The 22791-nt window shown below is 41.0% G+C and overlaps 1 protein-coding gene and 1 pseudogene across 4 annotated transcripts in view; both read right to left on the bottom strand.

Annotated features, from left to right (window-relative positions):
• Positions 1-10343: 10343 nt before the first annotated feature.
• On the bottom strand, positions 10344-10413 carry LOC138388107 (U6atac minor spliceosomal RNA; annotated as a pseudogene).
• A 2182-nt stretch (positions 10414-12595) lies between these two features.
• The window catches only part of TTN (titin), a 268870-nt gene continuing 258674 nt past the window's right edge, over positions 12596-22791 (bottom strand). For 2 of the 4 annotated variants that reach the window (XM_069470275.1, XM_069470284.1), the window contains 6 exons: positions 17146-22757; positions 16859-17015; positions 15109-15800; positions 14860-15013; positions 14048-14350; positions 12596-13914 (listed from right to left, as the gene is read on the bottom strand). In XM_069470275.1, coding sequence (XP_069326376.1) covers positions 13616-13914; positions 14048-14350; positions 14860-15013; positions 15109-15800; positions 16859-17015; positions 17146-22757 — 7217 coding nt within the window. In that variant the 3' untranslated portion in view covers positions 12596-13615. The remainder of the gene's footprint in view (positions 13915-14047; positions 14351-14859; positions 15014-15108; positions 15801-16858; positions 17016-17145; positions 22758-22791) is intronic. The other 2 variants (XM_069470255.1, XM_069470265.1) reach the window with 1 other exon arrangement.

Genomic DNA, 22791 nt, shown 5'->3' with positions numbered 1-22791 from the left:
GGTAGATGTGGCTACGGTAAGATGATGTCGGCTGTTAGTTTGATGCCGGCATTTTCCCCCTTTTCTGGAAGTGACTATTGTCTTTATTAGGTCCCTTTACAATCTGCTTTGATATTCATCTCCAGAGCTTTGATATCCACATCTTTGGAGCCCTTAAGCTGCCTTTTCTCCAAATGCAATAACTAATTTAGTATATTCTCACAGATAGAATTTGCCCTTTCTGACCCGTAGTATGCTCCCCTTCTCCCCAAAAAGTCTTTTGTTGGTCTCTTAGATAATAAAACATTTTAGAACATTTACTGTGGGCCAGGTGCTTTATCTCATTTTATTTAGCCTCATAACAAAGATGATGAAGTACGGGAATACAAGAGCAACCAAGATGCACAGAACCAGGATTTCCTCATACGGGATTGATTAGAAAGATGAATATTTTATTATATCCTGAAATACGAAGTCTTTAAATTATTTCTTTGTTTTATTTAGTATTTAAGTTCACGTGCATCTTGATTTTTTTGGACTAGTATTAGTTGCTAAATAAATAGTTCAGAACTTATCCACAAAACCTAGAATTTAGGCAGAGTGGATTAAGTTTTGATTAGTTGCTATAGGTAAACCAAATGAATTAATAGACAGGGGTATTAATGCATTAAGCATTTCCTTTGACATAAATGAGGGGAAGTTTCTGTGGGTAGTACATTCAGATATCAAGGATGGATAAAATGTATGATTATAATGAATTTCTTTCTCAGCTTTATTCTGTCAGGGTGGGAGGAAGATGCTGTTGATATTCTTTGTGCTTTTGAGGGTTTGGCACAAACACTCTTTTACCCATTTAAATCTCAATATAAAGTATATTGCCAGATTTGGTAGCATGGGCACAGTTAGGAACAGGGAGAGATTAGTATCAGGAAGGGATCCATAGCCGTCAGGAGCTGTACCTATACTACCTGTTCTTTCTCAGCTTCTCCTAGCATAAGTAGGCAGGAGTTGTCATTTTGGATGAGATGAAACAGTTTAGCAGTGAACAATAAGTCATGTGTAATGAGAGGAAGTGTTCTTTCTAGGAAAACTTTTCAGTCCCACTTAGTGCCGCTGTCTTTCTCAGCACTCAGGACGGAAAATTCGGAGAGAATTGGGTATTTCCCACCCTTCCTTTTACTTTTTTAAAGCAATACTTGAATATATGCTCTTTATTAAACCATCGTTTAGACAATATGAATAAACCAAAATTTCCCTCCTTTAGGGGTAACCACTCTTTTTTGGTATGTATTCTTCCAGACCTTTTTTCTGTGTATTGGCTTTTATGGAGATGTGTATCGAAATAGTTTGGATTAGCTCAAATACAGGGTGGTTAAATAAACGGTGGCACGTTTCTATGAAGCAGTAGTACTAAAGAAGGAATGTAGTTTTACTGTGTATTTTTTTGTGTGAGAGTTGAAGAATTCTGACCCCTACCATTGTTGGTCAGACAGGCATTCTAGCTCTTTTATTTTCTTTTTAATCCTTCTGTGTAAGGAATGGTGAATTGATTGTTTTTTTCTAGATAGTTACAATGAGGCCATTTTCCTTTAAAAGACAGTCCTAGAGTTTCGGTGCTTTCCTGTAATTGTGTGTGCGTGAGTGTGGGAGGTGTGTGTGTGTGTGTGTGTACCTGCACATGCATCTGTATGGATGGTTTCTTGTGGTTGTGGATAATGCAACTTGGAAACATTTTGTTTTGAGATATAGCTTTATGTTTAGTTTTATAATTGATTTTAAAAGTTTAGCTATGATGGATGAAACAAGTTTGTTGTAGAAGTTACCACAACTTGGTCAAAATAGAGAGGAGTTGTTTTTTGTTCATTTGGCAAGAATCGAAAGTATGGCCTAAGACATAGAAAGGGTTAAGCATCCAGATTTTTTTCAGTGAATATATACATGTCCATGTGATTAAAAGCCTTCACTTGACAAGTTTATATGCAGATGAGCATACAATGAATGCCTTTTAAGTCTTACCACCAGAATTAGATTCTGTACTTGAATTAGATAGGAAATTTCTGTACTATGCCCTTTTCCTGTGCTGGAGGTTGCTAGGTTATTTAAGCATATGAACATGTCATCAGCATGCCTTCAAAGTTGGCATAGTCAGGTGATTATCTGTATCCTCTTGCCGTGATGCCTCATCTTGGGTGAGGCCTTAGAATACAACTCCCATTTGGCTTTATTATTTCTTTTTTGTTGTTTTGCAATGGTTTGCTAAAGCAAAGAGTGTGGCAATAAATACCTATGGTTTGGTGCCCTGACCATGGATGGCAAACTGCCTTATTTTTTTATTTATTTATCTCTGTGCCAACTCTGATCAATTAGTTGTGGCTTCCACGGATCCTCATTTTGAGGCTAGGATTAGCAGAGAGTGACTTACCTACTTGATTAATGATGTCTGCATGGGCTTGATAAAAGGTTAAATAAACAGTGGCACATTTATATGAAGCAGTGGTACTAAACAAGGAATGTAGTTTTACTATGTATTTTTTTGTGTGAGAGGGTGGCAATGATATCTGTCATTCAGAATATAGGGCAATGATTGTGGCCTGACTTTGCTAGATTGTATTTTTTTAACCACTCACAACAAACAAAATTGAACAGCTCATAATCAATTCCCTATTTTCAGTTTCCACTGTCAACTAGGATGAACTTAAACATACGTAGATTTTTAAAATGTTAACAAACATAGCCCATGATATCTTTATTCAAGCCAAGTGTTTATGTATGTTTATATAGTGTATATCATTCACTTACTAGTAGTGCCTTTATGAATTCAAAGAGCTTTGCAACCTTGACATGGTGCTCAGGAAAAAAAAAATGCCAATGCTGTTTTAAAAAATGTACTAGTTTGGTAAATGAAATTCAATAACTTATCAGTGCTTTACATAAGTCACTTTTTGTATTTAGATCACTCTTAGTCTTCACTTGAGAGAAGAGTTTAGTTAATTTGTGGTTTTGCTTAAGGAGCAAATCTCCTTAGGGAGATAGGTTTGCCTTTCTTTCTCCTTATTGTGTTTTATTATTAATATAAGCCATGATTTTGGGGCAGGGAGAAGGAATGCACAGATTGCAACTTTTCTTTCCTGCTTTTGTGAATTAGACCACGTTGACCACATAATGTCATTGAATGTGACTTGAATGAAGCCTGGCAAAATATACTAATGTCCTATTATTTTTTGGTCTCATAACAGTCTCTTTTTTGGAGAATATGACTTCCTCTACTATAAGGTTTGCATTTGTCGCTTTTGGGGGAGTATGATGTGAGTGGATGTAGTCTTAGATGGTGCTTTTAGTAGTTCAAGTCCATTGGTGACTTGCATTAGAGAAAATGAAAGACTCACTATGTGAGTTTTTTTTGCCATCTGGTTTTCAAAATTCTGAGTGTTATCTCAACCTTTCCTTTCTAACTGCTCTAAAGAGCCCTTACAGAAATCATGGTTGAATGTTAAGAGTAAATTTCTGAGAGCCTTCCTGTATTATCCATAATTTGCCAAAATGAAAGTCATTTGAACTTTACACATTCTTTCTTTCTTTTCTTTTCATTCACTTTATTTTATCTTTTTCTCTGGTTTTGATCAATGATTATGGAGTTCCCCCAAATGGCCTCCTCAATATCTTTATATTTTGGAAAAGGAAAGAATCACTTCAGAATGGTGGTGAATTCAAGGGGACTGTTAACCATCTAATTTAAGATAAGTTATGGATCTCCCTCCCTTCCCTCCTTCCTTCCCTTTCTTCATTTGGTAGAGACAGGGTCTCACTATGTTGTCCAGGCTGGTCTCAAGCTCCTGGCCTTAAGCAATCCTCCCACCTCAGCCTCCCAAAGCACTAGGACTACAGGTATGAGCTATTGCACCTGGCCAATTGGCCTCTTAAAAAAATTTCTTCAGTGAATATTCATCGACCACTCACTAAGTGCTATCTTGCTAGTATCCATCTTTGCTTTCTAATTCTTTTTTTTTTTGCATATTTTTTGCTTTCTAATTTTTTGAATGCACCTAAAACTCATTGCTTTATTATTTAGTAGTTTAGATAAACTATCTTAATTATAATCAGCTTTTCTAAATTTTCACTTTCTTTTGGTTAACTAAGTCAGTATTCAGTCAATATTCATTGACCACTCACTAAGTGCTATCTTGCTAGTTGGTAGTATTAATTATTCACATTTGCATACTATTGTTTTAACCTAAACATAAATAAGCAGGCATTAGAAAATATCATGATTGTTTTAAAATAGCTTTTTCTTTGTGTGTTTTAATATTAAACATAGGCTCACGATTTTTTTTTGCCTTTTAAGTGTCTTTATTTTTGGTTAGTTATAACTAATACATATAATGGTTCTTGCAACAAGAGTTACGGACATTTAAATGAAAGATATGTAACTGCAGAAGTTAAAAAATTAGAAATAATGGAATTGTTAGAAAAGCTAGTCTCTAAATAAACTTAGAAACCTAACAACAAATACGAATTTAGACTGATATAACTAAGCACTTTAATTTTGAAACTTTTTCAGAATAGGATTTCTATTCCCAGGGGAAAAATAAATTTCATTTAAAAATATATGTATATTTACTTTGTGAGTATTCTTTTTTTTCTCTTCCAAATTCCAAAAGGTGTATACTCTATATTTTTGTTATAAAAATTCTGCTTGTTGAAAGTATTGTAGTAATTTCATAAATTCAATAAAACTGAGTGATGTGAACAGTGTGGGGGAAAATGTTTAATAAATTTGCCATGTCACAAAGAAAAATTTAAGTACAGCATGTTTTGGAAGTTTAAGTAAGGTTAACCCTTCACTCTTGCTGATAAGACACTAGTTTGCTGCACACTTAAATGTAAAATTTGATTGGCTAGCTTAAAGTTAGTGTTGAGGTGTGAGAAAAGATAGTAGGAGAAGTAAAAGTTAATCTTTAAATAAAAGCATAAAGTGGATCACCTTATTTGTCTAGGAGTTCTCTACCTTGGCTACATATTGGAACCCCCCAGGATACATTTAAACTTAATGCCTCGGTTGACCCAGACTAATTACAGCAGAACCTTTCTGGGTGGGACCCAGTCATCAGTATTTTTAAAAAAGATCCCCAGTAATTTCAGTGAGTAGCCAAGGTTGAAAACCACAGAGCTATATGGAAACTCCCACTGCTGATTGTTGTATTTAAGAAGGGGTGTGTGTGTGTGTGTGTGTGTGTGTATGTGTATTTATGTATGCATATATAGGTTGATATAGGTCCATCTCATTTATACATATCTATTTTATTAAAGTTTGGGGCTCTTTAACAGCCTGAAAGACCCAACATTTTCTCAGGTCCTTTTGTATTAGCATGGTCTGAGGATCAACAGCATCAGCTTCACTTGGGAGGTTGTTAGAAATGCAGAATCTCAGGCCCCCGTCCCAGATCTGCTGACCCAGATTCTGCATTTTCACAAGATTCTTGAGTGATTCCAATGCACTTTAAAGTTTGAGAAACACTAGTGGAGGTGGTATTAGGATAAATGTAGATCTTGATTACACCCTGCCTTTTGCTTCTCTCTGGTTTTCCGTCTTAAGCAAGTCATGACACTTTCATATGTGGTAGGAAAATGAAACTAGTTCTGTGTGCTAACATCAGCAGGTTAATAGCTAGAGATGATTTCCTGACCTGGAGCAGATCAGGAAACAACTGTCATCACCACCAAACTTCACTCTTCCCTGAGACGGAGAAAGAGAAAACAGCTAAAAGAATGGTCAGTAGGCTGAAGGTGATGCTCTTTCAACTGCTGTGTGTATTGGGTAAAATAAGTATAGTGTGCGCAAGGATGCTTCATACATACCTTGGAGAATTCTTTGAAAGAGGAAGACATTTCCCTTTAGGTTAGAAATTTACTCATCCTAGTCTCAAACTGAAATGAGTAGAACTGAGTCCTCCAAGTTCTGTGGAATAATATCTACCTAGTACCTGGCACTCAGAAACTTCCCTTAGAGTGGTGACAGTCCCAAACCTTAAATGTTCTCAGAACTCTCAGCCAGCTTCTCTCTCTCTCAATCTCCACCAAGAATCAGGCAGATTATTTTGTCAGAATACTTCTTCCTGAAATGATGGAAAGATTCTTTTCTGTTATTACCTTAGGGCCCATTGACTTAGTTTGTGGAAAGCTTTTGGCTCTCCCAGTGCTGTCCCTTCACATGACACAACTGGGTCAAGTAAGCACACTATTTCCTGCCTATATTGTAGATGCCAGTAAAGGGTTCAGCATTTCTGGCCTTAGCTTTCTGAGAAGAGGGATTGACTACAATGAAAATGAGGGGCCTTTTTGTAAGAAGTGGCCTGGTGGCAGTTTGCTGTTGAACCTGCTCTGGAACTACAATGACCCTCAAAGTGGAACAGACCCCTATTCTCCCTAAGCAAGCACTGTCTCTTGCCCTCTCACCCTCCAGCAGGTTTGGTTCTTGGTGTTGTGAAGGGGTGATGAGATTACATTGATTGATAGAAACCTGGCTTCTTGTTTCAGCACTGTTGCTAACCATGTGACTCTGGGCATGTTATTCAAAGACTCTAGATCTCAGTATTCTCCATTCTGAGCTTTGCTTCTGGTAGATATCTCCATCAGAAGCCTCATTCTCTTCCCGTTAGGGGTCCTTCTGTTTATTAGGACAGGGCATTTCAGCCTCCCATCTGGTCTTAGCCTGATGGGCCTGTTGGTGTCTCTTCTCTCCAACTTCTTGGGTTATTCTAGGCAGGGAAGTGGAAGTGCAGGAGGGACAGCCCATCTGCCTTGTGGATGTGGGTTAAGTTTCTCTGTAGGTTGGGAGTGTGGAGTATCTGTGTCTCTCACCTGATGAAAATCTAGAAATAGATTATGGTGGTCTCATAACTGGTAGCTGTCAACAAAAAGCTGACTTCATTCATGCACTGCAATTGCTGGGCAAAGTTCTGTCCCTGTTTTCTTCTCTAAGGCCAAGACTGGTGTCAGAGTCCCCTCAGCACGCCTGGAGACTTCTGTAACTCGGGGAATTTGTACCTATTTCATTCCTAGTAAGAAGTATTTTTCCTCAAGGCTCTGCTGGTTCAGGTGCCCCTGGTTTGGGGGGACCTTACTCAAGGTGCATTAATAGCAGCCTTTCCTGGCTGCAGAAGGAAAGAAGTTCTGAGCATCAGAGCTCTGGTAGAGGTTCATCACTGCCACTTTTTAGAGGGAACTATGTGTAGGTATTTCGGATGGCTTAGACATCCTGATGAACAGAGTTTGGGAAATACCCAGAGATACCCAAGGTATAAAACCAAGCTTCGACTTTTTATAACCTTTGGCTAAAAATCTTTAGGCTAAGCTATTTTCAAAAGTTCTTCCACCTGTCTAGTCTGCTACACATGTAGGGCAGTAAACTTTTTGAATCACTGGCATCTTTAAAGATGAAACGAAACCTATGACTCATTTCCCTAAGAAATATACATTGGCACAATCTCAAGTACCTTATGGACTGCTAAAGATGGCAGGATAAGCATGAATTTCAGGTGTGGAATCCTGACTTTCAGGACATGCTATCTTTTGCGGGAAGTTCCTGCCAGGTTGGGTAGCGTTGGCATAGCTGTCCATCCCTCTTATCCATTTCCCACCTCGGGAGCATGGCTGAGTCATCCCCATCTGCCACATTCCCCACACCGCATCCTCAGGAGAACTCGGTTTGCTGGGTGGGATTCTTTTACCTCTTCACTGCCAATGCCACAGCAGTGGTCATGGTCACTGAGAAGGCTTTGGGCAGTAAGGTGCCCTCCCATCTCCACAAGTGACCTCCCTCCCCTGTGACTGGGAAGTTTACCAGCTTGGCTCCATTAACATGCATCCCTGAGTCCCAGACAGCCTTAAGAAAGACCTTTCCACGAATCGCTATAAACCCCCAGAGCTATAATTACAAGGAGTACCATGGGTTAGAAATTGGGTGGTAGGTAAAGTTTTCCTGTGAGTGGAGTCCACAGGAGGAAATAAGCTCTTTGATATAGAAAGACAAACAAATGTCATAGCTTTCTTAGAATAGCTAAAGACTTGGTAAAACTAAAATTTGATCAAGTCTCTAGTTTGCATAAATCTCTTTGGCGATGCCCTTTACTTCTTAGGGAAAAGCCCACACTCCATTATATGGTGCATGAGGCCTCCTGCAAGATGGCCTTGCCTCTTGCCCCCAGCCTTTCTGAGATTCTCACACCAGAAGCTCTTTTTCTACTAATCTTTTTTTCCCTACTTTTTTGGATGGATTGTGCTCTCCCTTGCCCCCAGGCATCTGCAGGTGCAAAGGTCCTCTGCATGGAAAGCCAGGCTCTGCCTCTTACCTTATTCCACATTTCAGGTTACAGCTTTTACATGTAACTTCCTCTAACCTGACTGTTACCTCCTTTTTGTGACGGATCAGATGCCTCAGTGATGTGCTCTCAAACACTCTGGATTTCTTTGGTCATAACACTTAGCTTCATTTCTTAAGGGATACCAAGTTCCTCCTTCAACCAAGGTCTATTTCTCTCCACACCTTCAATGTTTCCACCTAATATAGCCCTGTCTAAACCTGCATCATGTGCAGCATCAATGAAAAGCAAATTCTGTTATTAAATAAGCTTGGGAAACACTGTATTTCCTCCTGGAGCCGTAATACATAGTAGCTCATCAAAGACTCTGAGACGTCCTGCATAAAGAATTACAATTACCCAAGTCCTAAGTTTATTAGGCTGTGGGACACCTTTTCCACAACATCTATCAACGTCCTGAGGAACAGAGTTTGGGAAACGACCCAGAGATACCAAAAGGCATAAAACCAAGCTTATATATTTATAACCTTAGAATAAAAATCCATGGGCCAATTTATTTTCAAAAGTCCTATTTATTTAGCAGACTGTATTTTCTTCTATTATAAGGAAACAGGGCCGGGCATGATGGCTCACGCCTGTAATCCTAGCACTCTGGGAGGCCGAGGCGGGGGATCGTTTGAGCTCAGGAGTTCAAGACCAGCCTGAGCAAGAGCGAGATCCCATCTCTACTAAAAATAGAAAGAAATTAGCTGGACAACTAAAAATATATATAAAAAATTAGCCGGGCATGGTGGCACATGCTTGTAGTCCCAGCTACTTGGGAGGCTGAGGCAGGAGGATTGCTTGAGCCCAGGAGTTTGAGGTTGCTGTGAGCTAGGCTGACGCCACGGCACTCTAGCCAGGGCAACAGAGTGAGTCTCTGTCTCAAAAAAGAAAAAAAAAAAAAAAACACAAAGAAACTGGACTTTCTATGCCTGAATTTCTCAGAATTACCTTTGGGGCAGAATAAACAAAATTGCAAATTCATGTGTCTTCCTAGATCGCAATCATGAAACATTCATCGTGAATCAGTCACCATGGAGACTGTCAATTTAACCTGTTATTTTACCGGCTGTTTCTGGTTTAGCTACCTCCCTAACCTCTACATAGTTCATCTATATAATCAGCTGTTATTGGATAGAGATAACAAATCAATCTTTTGAGAAATTCCATCAAAACACTTCCTATAAAGATGTGTCATCCCATGCCCATCATGTCTAGTGTTACACATTGAATTATGTCCCTCCCCAAGAGATATTGGACTCCCAACCTCCAGTACCTCTGGATGTGACCTTATTTGGAGATAGGCTTTACAGAGGTAATCAAGTTAAATTGAGCTAACTAGGATGGGCCCTAATCCAATATGGGTGATGTCCTTCTAAAATGGGGAAATTTGGGCACAGACACAGAGAGAGAGAATGTCATGTGAACATGAAGACAGCCATCTACAGCCAAAGAGAGAGGCCTGGGACAGATCCTGCCTCATAGTCCTCAGAAGGACTGCCAGCACCTTGATTTTGAATTTCTAGCTTCCAGAACTGTAAGACAATAAATTGTGTTGGACAACCAAAACTGTGTGGTACTTTGTTCCAGTAGCCCTGGTAAACTAATACAGTAGTCCCCCTTTTCTGTGGTTTTGCTTTGCAAGGTTTCAGTTACCCATGCTATGGTACAATAATATATTTTGAGAGAGAGAGGGAGACCACATTCACATAACTTTTATTACAGTATATTGTTATAATTCTTGTATTACTGTTGTTAATTTCTTACTATGCCTAATTTATAAATTAAACTTTATCATAGGTATGTGTGTATGGGGAAAAAAGCACAGTATATATAGGTTTTGGTACTATTCAAGGTTTCTGGCATGCACTGGGGGGCCTTGGAATGTACTCCGGTGGATAAGGGGGGACTACTGTACATCTAGTGATCACCAGTGAGACCTGTGTTGGGTGCTGCTTTTCTGTGTGGTCCCTAACTTCAGTATTCCGCATGGTGGTCCCTACTATAATAATGCGTGTTGTGCAGGCCCGAGAGCTTGTCAAAGGAAGTGCTGACCTCTCCTTTCATACAACACTCTACTATAATAATGATTGCGGGTATTTACTGAGTGTCATGCTACGCACTGCTCTAAGAGTTTTACATGTAGTAACTCGTCCAATCCTCACAACATTCCTGTAACACTGCTGTTGTTATTCTCATTTTATGGGTGAGAACATCAATGAATGGAAAAGTTCAGTAACCTGCCCATGTGATATCAATTAGTAAAGAGCAGGCCCTAGGTTTGAGCTCGGCTATTCTACTTATCACGTGGCCAGGGTGTGGGGTTATAAAACAGATGGGGAGGATTTAGGAAAAAGAGAGGCAGGATGATGGTGAAGATTGCTCACAGGTTTTGCGAATTGGGTAGGTTGGAAACAAGGAGCTGCCTGGGCGTGGTGCTCTTCGTCGCCCCCTGTTGACACGGGGAGAGAGGAGCTGGTCTGACTCGGAAATAACGCCATGTTGCTGAGGACCCACTCCTGGGCTGGAGGTCGCGGGTACGGAGCAGGAATGGGGCACTGTTTCTGTAGGAATTAGGGCAGGAGGATAGCTGGTCAACCCGGAAGAGTTGTTGCCGTTCTAGCTGGAGCGCCTCTGACTTCCAGGCGCCTCCCCGTGCGGTCCTCTCGCGTGGCTGCTTTCGGAGGCGGCGGGCGGGCGTCCGCTGAGGCTTAAAAGAGGTCGAGTCTTGCCTTTAGAGCAGACCGCCTTCACCGGACAGATTGCGATCCCTCCCCTCTCTCCTGGGCCCCAAACGGATCTCAAAGCCTGGGAGCTGCAATTTCAGGAAAAGCGGAATCCTGTCTTAAGCTTTCGAATTCTCATCAACACGGACTGTACCTCAGCCACGGAGGGGACCTGTGTGGATAGCACGTCAAGGCTGGGAATCGTCCTCGGGCATCACCCAGTCAGTCCTGCCTCTCATTTGAAGGTAAGAATAGGCATTTGACATTGTAAGATGGTGCAGTGGATGGTATCCCCCAGCTCCGCCCCTCCCCCCTTCATGTGTACCCATCTCCCAGTTTCTTGCGTGTTGGCTGTAGAGCTGCCCTAGTCTGCAGAGAATTGCCCGGGCCAGCAGGCATCCCGCCTCCCTTGAGAGGTTATTTCTCTCCTTCAGCCCTCACCTCCCTCCCTACCCCCCCCCCAACTCATCCCCTGTAGCCATGGACTGGGAGTGACGGGGTACAAAAGTTCAGCCCCCCTTGATCCTAGGAAGGAACCAACTCTGTGGTCAAATTGAAGCTCCCTTTGAGATCAGGCTGAAGCTTCTGCTGAGACCACGGTCTTGCTTAGCTTTCTTCCTCTACCCTATCCGCCTGCTTCCCTCACTCCCCTTGTTCTGAGAGTAATTCCTCAGAGAATTACTGAGACAAGAATCCCTGCCTCGGGCTCTGCTTTGAGGGACTCTGACTTAAGACAGAAAATTTGCTGGATAAATTAACGAGGACCCCAAGATCTGTTCTGGGAGAGTAAACATTAACAGTACATTTGCTTCAGCTTTGTGTTGTCAATTGTACTTACATTAGTAGTGTCAATTCACTTGTACTGCCATTAAGGAGGTCAATTGAGGCAAATAATCAGCATCATATAGGTATACAATTAGAATGAGCTAACTGAAGTGGACAAATACAGATTTTTCTGGCACTAGTTAATTTATTACCAAGTATAAATGAGTTGTTTAAAAAGCATGGTAGAACTATGCCATTTAAACTAAGTTTTTTAGTTCTGAGGTTCTTTATTCTGTCTCAGTTGGAGCTGCAATAGCCAATACAGACTCAGTTGAACAACTGATCATACTTCTGGAAGTTGTCATTTTCTTATCACTACATTTCTTGAGGGACAGGATCCATATCATCTTACTCATCTTTGCATTGTTCCCTGTGATGTTTAGGACAACATATTGTGAATTGTAGATGTTTAATATCTTTGAAGGATTTAGTTGAATCAGCTCCCTTAAAAATATTTTTCATGGTAAGTTTAGAAGATAAACTTTTGAGGATTAATTTATTCTTGGGAACTATATCTAGGCTTTTTAAACAAAATTGCTAAATACATCCAACATAGTAACCTAAACATTTGCTTAAAAGAGCTTATTATCATGGGTTACTCTGAACTTGAGTTGCTTTATCTTCTCTATCGATGACCATTTCTGTGGTGCGTGAAGGTGTGTACTTCCCCACCCCATAATTTCACAGAAAACAACCAACCACACATTTTGAGGTGCAGATAGCTTGCTTTATTTTGTTGTTACTATCTCCAGGAGGTCCAACAATTATAACTAAGAATTGAATTTGTACTTGCATGAGAAGAACTACATCAAATTGACATTTTGGGCAGTTAGTAATATTGCTTTTAATTTAACGACAGCTTTATTTCGTTGTTGTTCTTTAGTTTTTTGCTGTGGCTCACTGCTTAGGTGCCCTGGTTTTTCTAGTGTAATTTAAATTTAGAGCTACCACACAAAGGCGTTGGCTGCACCCGGGAACCTCCAAGAGTTGGCACTGCTCTGGCATAGGAATACTTGAATAGCTTGGTTTTATGAGGGGATGGCCAGGAGATGTTACTTTTCCAAGCTATCCAGGCACTCTCTATGTCAGAGACAGTGTAAAATGAGCGAACAAAGTGTTGGCCGTTACACTTTGCTCTGGTAATATTTAAGTCGTGATAATTTTGAGTGTGACATCATCAGAGAAAATGTAAGACGTTCAAGTGTTGCTTACAGGAGGGTAAATGCAAACATCACCAATGCCTTACATTTCTGATTCAATAGGTATTGGTGCACATATCAGGTGACGTGCACAGTATTATCATCTTTTAGGTGGATAGGACATCTTCAGTGGGGAATTTCTCAACCCACTGAGGCATACTTAGACATCAACAGTATGTTGAGGCACAAAGATTGATTAAGTGTTGAGCAGGGTATTCGTTCCATAAGAAACTTTCTCCTACCAACGGTTTCAAAAGTTACATTGTAAAATGTCATAAAACAAATGGTACAAAACTTTATAACCGTTAATCCGGCTATATACAGTATGTACATGTCACTAGCAAATGTATCATATTCTTAGGTCAACAATTATGAAAGGATTGAAGTGCATATTTTTGAACTTTGACTCATTTAGGTTGATACAAAACTACTTTTTAAACAATATTTACAGATCAGAAAGATTAGTCCATGTGAATTGTTTGTGAAAAGTTAAGAATGAATGTGGAGTGTGAGCGCACAGGCCCTCTTAAATGGATCGAATATGTATGTTCACAGTGGCAGAGTCAGAGCCAAAATCATTCCCTAAACTCAGGGTGTAAAGTCCACCGTCTTGTTTCTGTACGTCCGTGATGATCAGGGTTGTCAGGTCATCTGTGTTTTCAATGTGGAATCTTCCCTGTTGTTCTTGATTTCGAATTTTTCTTCCACCACAGGACCATGTTATATCTGGGGTAGGGTCACCCGTAAAAGCACAGGCTACTGTTAGAACTTTGCCTTCATCAATGCTGATATCGGAAGGAAGGGCTTCAATTTTAGGTGGAATTCCTTTATAGAACAACAACAAAAAAGTTTTAGGATCACTGAAAAAAATAAAGATTTGCTTTCTACTGAATTGTATATATTAAGAACTATGCCATGCTACTTGGCTTGTCTATCTCTACTGTAATTTTATGCTCACCTCTTATGCCTGCTTTAAGCATTCTACTAGTTGAGCTTTCCAGTTGTGTCATACTAGATTTTCCCATAAAACTGCTGGAACTCATTTCTACAAAAGACTCTTGCATGGAGGACATGCTTTGGGCAGACATGCTTGCAAATTTCATTTCAGTCATGCTGCTAGCGCTGCTGCTGCTGAAACTGCTGAAGGAGGCCTCCTGCTTAGAGGCAGACATTTGTACTGACTGAGACGAGAAGCTTCCTTGCAAGCTTGTGTCACCACTTGTCCTCAATACTACCTCTCTGGAAGGTTCTTCAACTAGAGCTGTGGAGCATAGCAGATACACAGTGAACATCAATGACATCTAGTTAACTGGTGACATCGGACGCTGACTCACGGAAATGGAAACTTACACACACGGAAACATAACCCAAACAGTTTGCTGTTGAAGCATAAGCAAAGACATATATATACATACATTTGTCAAGAGCTAGCTTAATGTCTCCAAGAAATGAATCCTTATATTTCTATCATTGCATTACATGCAGGTACTAGGAATCACTAGGAGAAAAATGATTAGTCATATGGAAAATAATTGACATATTGTGCATTCTGAAGATAAATGTTACAGGGAAGTTGGTAGCTTTACTCTGAAATTTAATTTATCTGGGTTTCTGTTCAGCTGTAAAGAAACTTTGACCGTAAGGATGAATTCTCACAGGATGCCTGTCCCTCTTACATATGAAATGGAGTTTTCTGTGCTCAGAAGAAACAGGCTAAAAAACACCTAAAGTCTTTAAGCAAGTAAGGAAAAATGGCAAAGATATACTTACGAAGGACTGTTAAGGAAGCTGTAGCTGAACACTGGCCACAGAAATTTTTGGCTTTAATTGTGTATTTTCCACTGTCGCTTACTGATGCATTTCGGATTTCAAGAGAATACACATTTCTGGAGCGACTTACGTTGACATTTGAAGAAACAGAAATCTAAAATAAATGCAAATGAAATGTTTAAGTTCTTTGGATGTGGTAGATGTGGTATTTAAATTTTTCTTCAATAGTATATTCTTAATTAAACTTACTGGCATGTTGTTTTTAAACCATTCGATTTCAGGGGATGGCTCACCACTGATTTCACAAGTAAAGAGAACATTTTGCCCTTCATTAATATTTTGAGATCTAGGCTGTGTGATGAAGGCTGGAGCATCTGAGAGTTCTTTGCTCAGGGTCAAATCAAACTGACACTTGATGATTCCTTCGCTGGTTTTGCCTATGCAGGTGAGGATTCCTTCATCTCTGTGACTGGCTTGCTTGATGGTTAGGGTCTGGTCACTGCCTGAGACACCATATCTGTACTCCTCAGAGTTAGTAAGCTCTCTTCCATTCAGTACCCATTTCACGTCAGTGGCACCAGCAATATTGGCTTTTAAAGTCACTTTTTGACCATCGGTTATGCTCATCTGAGTAGAGAATGCTTTAACCTCAGCACGAGTTTTGATTTCTTCTGATGCCTGTGATGTTTTAGTGATTTCCTCATGGACAATGGATTTTTCCAGGGAGGTTGCTGCTGATTTCTTGACTTCTTCGGAAATCAGAAGCTTTGAAGCTTCCTCCTTGAGGGCTAACTTTTCTTGAGATTTTACCTCTGACATCTTGATTTCTTCAGAAAGTAGGGATTTTTGGGAAATTTCCTCTTGGACAGCTGCCTTCTTCTGAGATGTAATTTCAGAGGTCTTTTGTGTAGATACTTTTAGTCCTTCAGTATCTTTTATAGCTAAAAAAGAAACCTCCGTAAGGCAAACTTAATTGGATAGAGACCCCCATCCTTTACTCTTGTAGATTCTATATGTGAATAATATACAGACAAAGAAAAAATGTTGGCCAGGTGCAGTGGCTCATGCCTATAATCCCAGAACTTTAGAGGGTCGAGACAGGAGGATCACTTGAGGCCAGGAGTTCGATACTTGCCTGGGCAATATAGCAAGACCCTGTCTCTGCAAAAAATAGAGAAATTAGCTGGGCATAGTGGCATGTGCCTATAGTCCCAGCTACTCAGAAGGCTGATGTAGGAGGATTGCTTGAGCCCAGGAGTTTGAGGCTGCAGTGAGCTGTGATTGTGTCACTGCACTCTATGCACTCTAGCCTGGGTAATAGAGTGAGAGCCTGTCTCAAAAAAAAAAAAAAAAAAAAGTAAAGATGTCAACTTTTGTGTGCAGTGTGGGTAATACCTAATTCACTCTTGGAAAATTGTCATGCATGATTTTTTAGATCAGTGCAATGATTCCTTAAACTAAACTAAGTTTAAGATGATTCTTATGACTTAAGGAAAAAAAGAATCTTGAAAAGACTAGTCAAAGGATTTAGGAAATATGTGTATTTGGAGATTTTGAGTAACCAACAAATTAAATTATCTTTTAGAAGTTTCAGATGAAAGCAAACTAATTTTAATTGGTAAAATGGATATCCCTCTTTCATTAACTTTGTACTGCTTTGGAAACTTAGCAAATGTGAAGATTTAGGGAAGCAGTACCATTTTGTATATTCACCTGGCTTTATTCTTAAATATTCCTGGGAGTAAAGGCTGACTCTGTGAAAACTTATGTAACACCATATATTATTAGATGCTTAATAAATGGTTTTATGCTAATAGAAAAGCATATACTAATTTCAAATATGTGTGTTTCCACGTTTGTGTACAGATGGTATTCTGGAATTAGGAAAATAGTTTTATTTTAATACATTTGTATGTGTGCATGTTTAAGGGGGGGTGTTAAAAATGTTTTCTTAATACCGTTTTCTGAAAAATGTTAGTAAGAACAAAAGCCAACCTACCTTTTATTGTTAATTTGCCGCTAGAGGACACAGATCCAGCTGAATTTGTTACTGTGCAAGTATAAAGTCCACTGTCAGAAGTATCAGTTTTATGAATTTCTAAGAGGAATCCTCCTTTGTCTTCAGAGAGTTTATATTTACCTCCTTGTGTAATATCCTGTAGAATGCAAGTGATTTGAGTTTTTAAAAGTGATTTAATTTTACACTTTCTTTGAAAGATGGGGATTAAAGGAGAGATGGTTAGTTTTTTAGAAGATAAAATTAAGGGACATTTAAGAACTGGTTACCTTTCCATCCTTTGTCCAGATGACAGTTGGCCGAGGTTCTCCGGTAGCTTTAACTGCAAATTTGGCAATGCTGTCTGAAGAAACAGTTGTATCTTGCAGCCCAGTAACAATTACTGGTTTTGAGGCAATTTGTTCAGGAGATTTTGGCTCAATTTTCTTGGTTTCTGTTGACTCAGCAGTTTTCTGAGCTGATTTCTTAGTTTCTGATATGCTTGATACCTGCTCATGGATACTCTTAAAGGCTTGTCCCATAAACTGGAAGTTAGTTTTGGAAGTTCCACCTTCGCCAGAAATTTCACAAACATATTCTCCACAGTCAGATTCAGTGAGGTTATGGATTTTGAGCTCATAGGTACCATCTGATGAATAATGAAACTGGAAATGCCCATTTTCCTTCAGTTTCTTGCCATCTTTATACCAGGTGACCTCCTTTGCACTTAATACACTGCTTTCAACTGCACAAGTCAGCTTGGCAATATCTTTAGAAGCTTCTGCTTTCAGGGACCGAGATATCTTTGGTGGGGCAGAGACTGGTAGCTGCTGAACCTTCTCTGATGGGGGTTTTGTCTCTGTGGGTGACACAGCTTTTGGGTGAGAAGCCACCGTTTCTGGAGATTTCACTCGTTTTGGAGACTTTACTGCTTCGGGGGATTTCACCCGAGGCTCTGGGGATTTGACTCTCGGAGGTGACGTCACAGCCTTTTCAGTCACTCTGGGCTTTTGAACAGTCAGAGTAAACTGTGCTTCTTGTCTCCCTTCGCTGTTTTCTACCACCACGCTGTAGGTGCCCTCATCAGAAGCCTGGACTGAAGAGATCTCAAAGGTCGATTTGTACTTTGTGGTGGTCACTTGGTGACGGGCAGAAGTGCTTATCACTTGTCCTCCACGCAGCCAGGTCACAGTTGGCACCGGCTCACCATCGGTATCACAAGAAAACCTTGCGGACTCGCCTTCGTAGACAGTCATGGACCGTGGCTTTGTTAGAATTCTTGCTGCCAGTGTCGTCTTGATCTTTCTGGTTGTGGATTTTTCTTCCAGTGACTTTGCTTCTAATGCAGCACTTTTCGTTTCTGCAGATGCATAGTGTTCATATGACGAGAGACTTTCTCTTGTCTCTGTCATCTGTGATTTCACTTCCCTGACGGAGGAAGCTGCTTCCATCTCAGATGTTCTCTTAAACGATGACACCGCATATTCCTCTGTTCTTGTCAGCTCAGGGAAAACAGACCTGGGGACATCTTCATCTCTGCGCTGGGAAGCATAGGTGGTATAATGCCCTCCTGTTACGTCCAAGGTCGCATAGTCAGAAGCTTCGCCCTTGTAGTTGGTGCACACAGCACGGTAGGTTCCACTGTCCTCAGTGTGACAGTCCAGAATTTCCAGGGTCAGGACCCCACTCATGTTGGTGTAGTGAATCTTACTGCTCTCTTGGAGTTCCACGCCATTGTGGTACCATTTAACCTCAGCAGTTGGCTTAGACTGAACGTTTAAGATAAAGCGTGTATTTTGGCCAGAAGGTACCCTGTGTGAGCGCATTCTCAATGTGATCCGAGGGGCATGGTCCAGAGTAAAGGGCTGCTGACTCAAAACTTCATACTTCCTTTCTGATGTCTTCTGAGTCTTCAAAGCAGCTTTCATGGACTCATACCTGGAAAAGATATCAAATCTTGCAGACCTCTCAAATCTTGAGAGTGATCTCTCACTTGACACAGGGCTCGGGGAACGTGGGCGAGTTCTCTCTGGAGTAGGGGACCTTCTTTCCGTGTCATCTTCATATTCCTCAGCCGGTTGTGGACGTGACCGGATCAACTCAGACACTGGCCTCATTAACTCAATGTAGGTTGGAGACAGGGAGCGCCGTCGTCTCAGTAGTCTAGACACGGATGAGGACGATTCTCTTTGAGTACGTTTTGAGATTTCGTATTCTTCCTCAATTTCTGTTATTTCTGTCACTTCTCTCTGTCGTCTTGATTTCTTTTTAGACTTTTCTTCCTTTGACAAGTGGTCAAGCTCACTTCTGTATTCTGCGAGACGCTGGGTGGTAGTAACTGGACGAAGCAACTCCTCATCCTCCCTCTCGGCCATTATTCTCTGCTGTTGTTTCGGCTGTCTGTATGAGGCCCGCGCGTGCCGTTCCCGCAGTTCTGCATAACTTGTGCTAGTCTCTTCCTTGGTTGGGATGTGATAGGTTGCATATCTGAAGTCTTTTCTTGTTTCCTCCACTTTGACGTGAGCTTGCGGTGAAGAGTAACGTAGGCTGGAGAGCTCAAAACGTGGAGGGCTTCGGCTGGGGGGTGAAGCTGAGAAACCTAACTCAAGCTCTTCTTCAAGACGCAGCCTCTCTTCCTCTGTTCTTTTCATGGCTAAGTAGTCATCAATGGGGAGGAGTAATTCTTCATCAGAGATGTCACCAAGAGACCGTCTTCTAGGTCTGTAGTAAAAGTCATAATCAGGAGAAGGTGTACGCCGGCGGGCTGGTCTCACCATTTCAAGATCATCTTGGGACAGTTTGGGAATACGCCATTTAGGTCTATATTGATCTGTAATGCGTGGAAGAGGCATCACATAGAACTGTTCCCACCTCGAAAGGCGGATACGCTTGGGTCTCTTCTGTACAACTCTGTCGAGTTTCCCAGGCATTTCAAACTGATCACGTATCTTTTTATACCATTTCATGTCAGACATAGGCACAAACTGCTTAATGCGCTGGTCTTCCTCGACGGTAGTCTGTTTGTACTTGCGTGGCTCTGGTACTTCATAAGGCATACGGAGTTTTCTCTCCTCCTTCTTTTCTTCCGTCTCAAGTCGGAATTCTCCTTTTACGGTCTTGGTGCTTACAGCTGGTTTGTAGAGGATGGAAGCTTCTCTCAGAGCCTCTTGGGCTACCTGTGTCAGTGGCACAGTTTCAGTTCCAGAAAGAATTTGAGCCATTCTTAGAGTTTTGTCAATTTGTTTTTGTACGTGTCGTTCGCGCTCCTCCTCACTCTTGAATTCATGTTTCTTGTACCTCAAGCGTTCCACTTGGAGGTGAGCCTGGCAGCTGGTGGATCCAGCTGTGTTTGTTGCTGTGACTCTATAATAACCTGTATCTTCAGGCAAAGTATCCCTGATGTGCAAAGCATAATAATCCAAGCCTTCATGGATAATTTCAATGTTAGGCCCAAGGGACAGTGGCTTACCATCCTTCTCCCATTTTAGTGTTGGCGGGGGGATGCCAGACACTCTGATCTCAAAGCAGACACTTTGGCCTTCTTGGCATTCTGCATTGGCCAGTAACCGTTTGAACATGGGTCTTAAGGTAGTGTCTGTCGGAGGTGGGTGCAGGGTTACCGTCAGCTTTGCTTTGCAGCTGTCTTCCCCGTATTTGTTCTTTGCCACTACAGCATATTCAGCAGCGTCATCTGTAGTTACACTGTTGATTGTTAATTGGTAAAGACCCTTGTCTGACTCAAATGTGTACTTCTTGTCATCATCACCTGGTTTGATTTTCTGACCTGACTTATACCATGTTACACGAGGCTCTGGGTGGACGGTTATAGTTACTCCAAACCGGACATTTTCACCCACATAAGCTGTCTTATTATAGAGAGGCAGGGTAAATTCTGGTGGTCTTTCCAGGAGTCTCATCGTATCTGTTCTGCGCTTAATTTTCCTCATGGTTCTGCGGCAGTAATAGTCATAAACTTCTCTCACGCCTTTAACAAATAGCTCTGCATAAGAACTGTCTTCACCATAGTCATTGACTACTTTGCATCTGTAGGTACCATCATCAAATTTGGTAATATCTTTGACATAGAGGATGGCCACTCCATCTTCATAGGTGATTTCATATTTCTCACTGGCCTCCAGCTGTCTGACACCAAAGTACCAGGTCACTTGGGTAGACTGATCATAATTTTCAATTTTGCATACATATTTAACATGTCCTCCTTCTTCACCAACTGCATGCATTATCTGTCCAGAAACTGGGCCAATTTCAATGGATGCTACTTTAACTTTAGCAACACTCACTCCCCTCTGAGATCGAATTGCACCACCACAGGAGATCCGGGCAGCTGATATAACCATGTTGAGGTCTTTCTTGATGAGGGTGTGGTAGTAACGCCGGTGTTTTAATGTTCTGATAACTTTAGTACTGACTCTTTCTATCTTCTGCTTCAGCCATGGGTGCTGGAGTGCCTCTGAGGCTGTCATGCGAGATTTCCTCTCTTTCACTAACAGACGGTCAACAAAATCCATGGCTTCGAGGCTAATCTCTTTGAAAGCTTCTTCATCAAAAGTATATTCAGCATTCATGATATTCTCAATGATCTGTTGGTTAGTTTCAGCCAGGAATGGGTTGATACCACTCAATAGCACATATACCAGCGTTCCAAGTGCCCACATGTCTGTGGCTGTGCTGACAACATCATGCTGGTGGACTTCAGGTGCATAGTATTCTGGGGCAGTGAACACAAGCCTAAAGTTGTCCCCTGGCTTCAGCTGACGGGCTTGACCAAATTCTATGATTTTAATGGTGGAGCTCCTTCTTGTTTGGTAAATGATATTTTCTGGTCTAATGTCAAAGTGTCCAATATTATGACTGTGTAAGAACTCCAGTGCTTCACAGACCTGGCGGACATAGCTTACGATTTCTCTTTCATTAAGTTCAAAAGCACTTGTGTTAATGCGCTCAAATATGTCAAGTCCAGATATGAACTCAAAGATCATAACTAATTCTTCCATGCTTTCAAATGATTCATGGAGATATAAGATATTTCTATGCCTAGAAATGTTTAGGATAGAAATTTCCTTCTTTACCAAAACTTGATCAGTCCCTTTGACTTTAACAAATTTGGCCATGTATGTCTTCTTGGAGGATGTCTCAACACAACGGTGGACAATTCCAAACTCACCACGCCCAAGATCTTCAGCAATCATATATTTCTCATAGAGTTCCTTGGTTGAAGAGTGAGATGCTTTAGTCATGGAAACCTCCCTGGTTTCATCTACCTCTTCATCATAGTTCATAGCTCTGGTCTTATCTTCTTTGGTTATGGTTGGTTCTGAAGGCTCAGAAGGCTTGCTCAGGCCAAATTTATTTTCAGCTATTACCCGGAACTGGTAACTTGTTTTTCCAAATAAGTTGATCACGGTATAACGTGTTTCTCGGGCCTGTCCTACACGGATCCATCTTTCTGCAGTAGTTGCACATTTTTCAACAATGTAGTTGGTGATTTTGCTGCCACCATCAGAAGCTGGCTCGGTCCACGTTAAGTTAACAGAATCTCGTGCGACATCACTGACTTTGACTCCTCTGGGTGGGTCAGGAACATCAGCCACATCCAGTTCAACCGTCTTCTGGTCAATTCCAAATCTGTTTTTAGCACAGACCACATAGAAACCAGCATCTTTTCTCTCCACCCCGTTGGGGAAAACAAGTGATGTGAAGGATCTTGTGACAATCACTTGGTAGTGGCCATTATTGTCAATGAGATCTTGTCCTTTCTGCCAGGTGATCACAGGATCTGGTTTGCCACTGAAGGGGATCTTGATGCTCACCACTTCACCTCGGAGAGCATGAACTGCTCCCATGCCTTCAAGATTTTTAGGCAAGTGTATCTTAGCTGGAACTGTATCAGAAAAAAAGAAGAAAGAATATAATTT

Source organism: Eulemur rufifrons, chromosome 1, assembly GCF_041146395.1.
Source record: "Eulemur rufifrons isolate Redbay chromosome 1, OSU_ERuf_1, whole genome shotgun sequence".
Taxonomy (NCBI): domain Eukaryota; kingdom Metazoa; phylum Chordata; class Mammalia; order Primates; family Lemuridae; genus Eulemur; species Eulemur rufifrons.
The sequence above is the reverse complement of the archived record's forward strand: the minus strand, read 5'-3'. Positions and strand labels throughout refer to the sequence as shown.